Raw genomic sequence first — 3,058 nt, 5'->3', positions numbered from 1 at the left:
GGATGGTTCGCATAGGAGGTGGTGAATTCCCTCACATCAAGGAGCCAGATTATCTTGTGAGTACTGGATTCCTTTCTTAGATGGTGCCCTCCATGTATTTTTGTTAGCATGAGTAAAAGAATAGTTAAACATGTGTGACTCTGCATATTTCATGTTTTTTCTGATTTTTTTGTGTCCTATATATTTGATAGAGAGATGGCCAGTACCGTGTTGATGCTCAAGCAACTCCAACTATGTTGAATTGCCTCATGTACAAGCTTTGCTATTACAGGTATGTTGTATAGAATTCAATAGGATAAGTTCAGTTGACGTCGCCATGCATGTTCTTTTGACATTTGTTTCCCTTTGTTCCCCTCAGGTTTGTTGAAACTGATGGCAAAGGCTTTGACAGAGTAAGAGGATATGAAATAGGAAAGAAGCATTTCAAGCTAACACATTTTGAGGAGGTATTGTGATTTTACTCTCCTTACCATCAGCTAATGTTGAGTTCGTCCATTTTTTCTACTTCAGTCCCTGCTTGTTGCTCACCTATCGTGGTGCTAAATAGGTTTTCACAACCCACCACTGGATGGTGCGCATTTATAAACTGAAACCTCAAAAGAACAGGATTAGGGGCAAGTTGAAGAAGTCGAAATCCGTAAGTCTGCCAGCGTACTAATTTTCACACCTATGCTTGCTTTCTTAGCCCATCCTAAACACACTTGATGATTTTGTTTGACCCGCAGAGTTCCAAAACTAGTTCAACGCTTGCAGCGGGGCGAAAGAAGAACCCATGGCAATGAAGAGAAACCGTGTTCCATTTACTTGAGGCTTGATATTGTAGCTCAACTGCACCAAGTTCAAAAGAACTAGAATACTACAGAACTAGATTAGAGATATCTGCATTGTTGTGCTCGTATTTGACCCCCTAATGTGTTCTTTCTGGAACCAGCCAAAGTTCTGATAGAATTTTTGATAGACGAGTTATGTTTTTCTCCCCCTTTGTTGGGACGCTACCTTTCGTGTCAACTTGCATCACAGATGTTAGGACTGTCATATGTACTCCCTCTGTCCCATAATATAAGAATGTTTTTCGTGTCAAAAATGCTCTTATATTATGGGGCGGACAGAGTGGAATGGTGTCTATATGACACATGCCTGTTGCAAGTAGTTTTTCCGTACACAAAATCTGGAAAGTGGATGGCTGTTAATGCTTTCTAGGGAGGAGCACTAGAAGCCCTTAACCAGCCTCTAGAAGCACAACGACAATTGAGATCGGAAGCAGAACCAAAGACAAATTTCTTATTTTCTTTATTGAGAATTCTGGAGAGCTTTATTGAGAAATATTGTTCATAAGCAATCTATGTTAGAGACAAGAACCGAACATGTCTACCAAAATCGTTAGTCCTAGCAGGATGATGTTTTCCTGTGGTTTGGATGGTGCTATCCTACTCGTTGGCGGAATTTCGGCGATGTTTTTCTGAGGTTTGGACTATTGATGCTATCCTACTCCTTGTTGGCAGATGTTCGGACACAAGTTTTAAAACCACAAAAGTTTCCCTAGTGTCTCCCACAAAAATCCTTAAAAGTTATTGCCCATCTATTACATCATGACTGATGCGATTAAGGTCAAAAGCTTCACTCGGGTTTGATCTAACATGAAGAAGATGATCATCGGGCTTGTACAAACTATTAACTCCTTTACACCGTGGGCTCTCAAGTGATTGCTAATCATCATCTAATAGTCACACACTCTTCAAGCGTAGCAAGCAAATCAAAGTCACTTTGGATGGACTCCTCAAAAAAATCTTCAGTCAATTATGTCAAGAACCCATAGGATCTCTCTTACACACAAAGATAGACTTGAAGCAAAGAGATGGATTGCTAGGAAAGGGTTCAAGAAAGGGAGGAGCTTGGCCTTAAAACTTACAAAGTTCTTCTCTCAAATATGTGTCTAAGTCTCTCTAAACAGGCACCCAACCCAAGGGGTGTGTGTGTGTGTGTGGGGGGGGGGGGGGGGGGGGGGTCTATTTACAGACAAAGAAAGTTGAAAGTTACTTTGAAAACATAACTAGCCTAGAAGTCCTGAAAGAAAAAATACTACCACACACTTTTTGAATGGCCAGAGAGAAATAACATTTCCGGATGCGTGCGACACTTGGAGGTGTTGGGTTGTCCAGTAAGCCTCTTAGAAATCTAATACCCGATGGTACTAGGAACAAAAAGCTTGGAGGTACCAGACATATAGGTAGTATATTTCCAACTCACAAAAAGTTCCGGGGTCAACAAAGCATGTCTCAGGGGGAATTTGTGCAGAAATGACTATGTCTGAGCTAGAAGGTATCAAATAGGATTTTCTCGGGAGTATTGGACCTATAATATGACAGAGAGCTGAAACAAATGGAGGGGTGCAAGGAAGTGCCAAAAAACATTAGGCTTGGATGTACTTGAGCTAACAGAGATGGTCTCAGTGGAAACATAGCACGATAGTGACAAAGAAAAGATCTAGGCAGTTTTTGAAGCAAATCGAGGAACTAGGTTTGCTAAGCAAAAACTCTCATTCCTCACAGACTCGATAGTACCAGGTTGAGAATACTCGAAAGTACTATGGAAGTGAGAAAGTAGATGAATGGAGGGAGTGGAAAACATTTTTTTTGAGGGAGTGGAAAACTTAGGGATATGAATAAGGATTTTGATGTGGAGTTCAACCCTATTTATTTTGCTTATTCCCCGATAGTCCTTAAACTAAATGTGAATCTTGGATAAACTAAAAGCATAGATTGCACACTAGGAGCTCAAGGGGCTGACAACTAGTTATCAACAAAAGGTAAGAGTCACCAATGACATTTTCACTCATCAATAAGGACTATATGCCAAAATAAATCATAATTCTTGCCATTAATTGCCAAAACTCAATAGGGGCTAAAGATGCACTTTCAAATCTACACAAATCTCATCAAATCTCGATCATCTATGTAATCAATTGTGCTTAACACTTTGTATTATTTTGGTAGCTAAGAAACAAACTAACATCTCCATGGGGTGGTATGGCTAAGATGTATGTGGATGTTTCCAGCTA

The 3,058-nt window shown here is 40.2% G+C and overlaps 1 protein-coding gene across 1 annotated transcript; it reads left to right on the top strand.

The window, feature by feature from the left end:
* Window positions 1–2: 2 nt before the first annotated feature.
* LOC125537409 (dolichyl-diphosphooligosaccharide--protein glycosyltransferase subunit STT3A-like) lies at window positions 3–995 on the top strand. Its single transcript, XM_048700728.1, has 5 exons — window positions 3–56; window positions 192–271; window positions 359–446; window positions 548–637; window positions 726–995. Exons 1-5 carry the CDS (start codon window positions 3–5, stop codon window positions 780–782), a joined length of 369 nt encoding a protein of 122 aa, XP_048556685.1. The 3' UTR covers window positions 783–995.
* Window positions 996–3,058: the final 2,063 nt, after the last annotated feature.

Source organism: Triticum urartu, chromosome 1 (assembly GCF_003073215.2).
Source record: "Triticum urartu cultivar G1812 chromosome 1, Tu2.1, whole genome shotgun sequence".
NCBI classification, from domain to species: domain Eukaryota; kingdom Viridiplantae; phylum Streptophyta; class Magnoliopsida; order Poales; family Poaceae; genus Triticum; species Triticum urartu.
Note: the sequence above shows the minus strand (reverse complement) of the source record. Positions and strands in the feature narration are given on the sequence as shown.

Excerpts from the sequence above, each read along its gene's own strand:
- LOC125537409 (XM_048700728.1), top strand. The coding sequence starts at position 3 with ATGGTTCGCATAGGAGGTGGTGAATTCCCTCACATCAAGGAGCCAGAT. Across the intron at positions 57-191 it reads TCAAGGAGCCAGATTATCTT|AGAGATGGCCAGTACCGTGT; the intron begins GTGAGTACTGGA and ends TATATTTGATAG. Across the intron at positions 638-725 it reads AGTTGAAGAAGTCGAAATCC|AGTTCCAAAACTAGTTCAAC; the intron begins GTAAGTCTGCCA and ends TTTGACCCGCAG.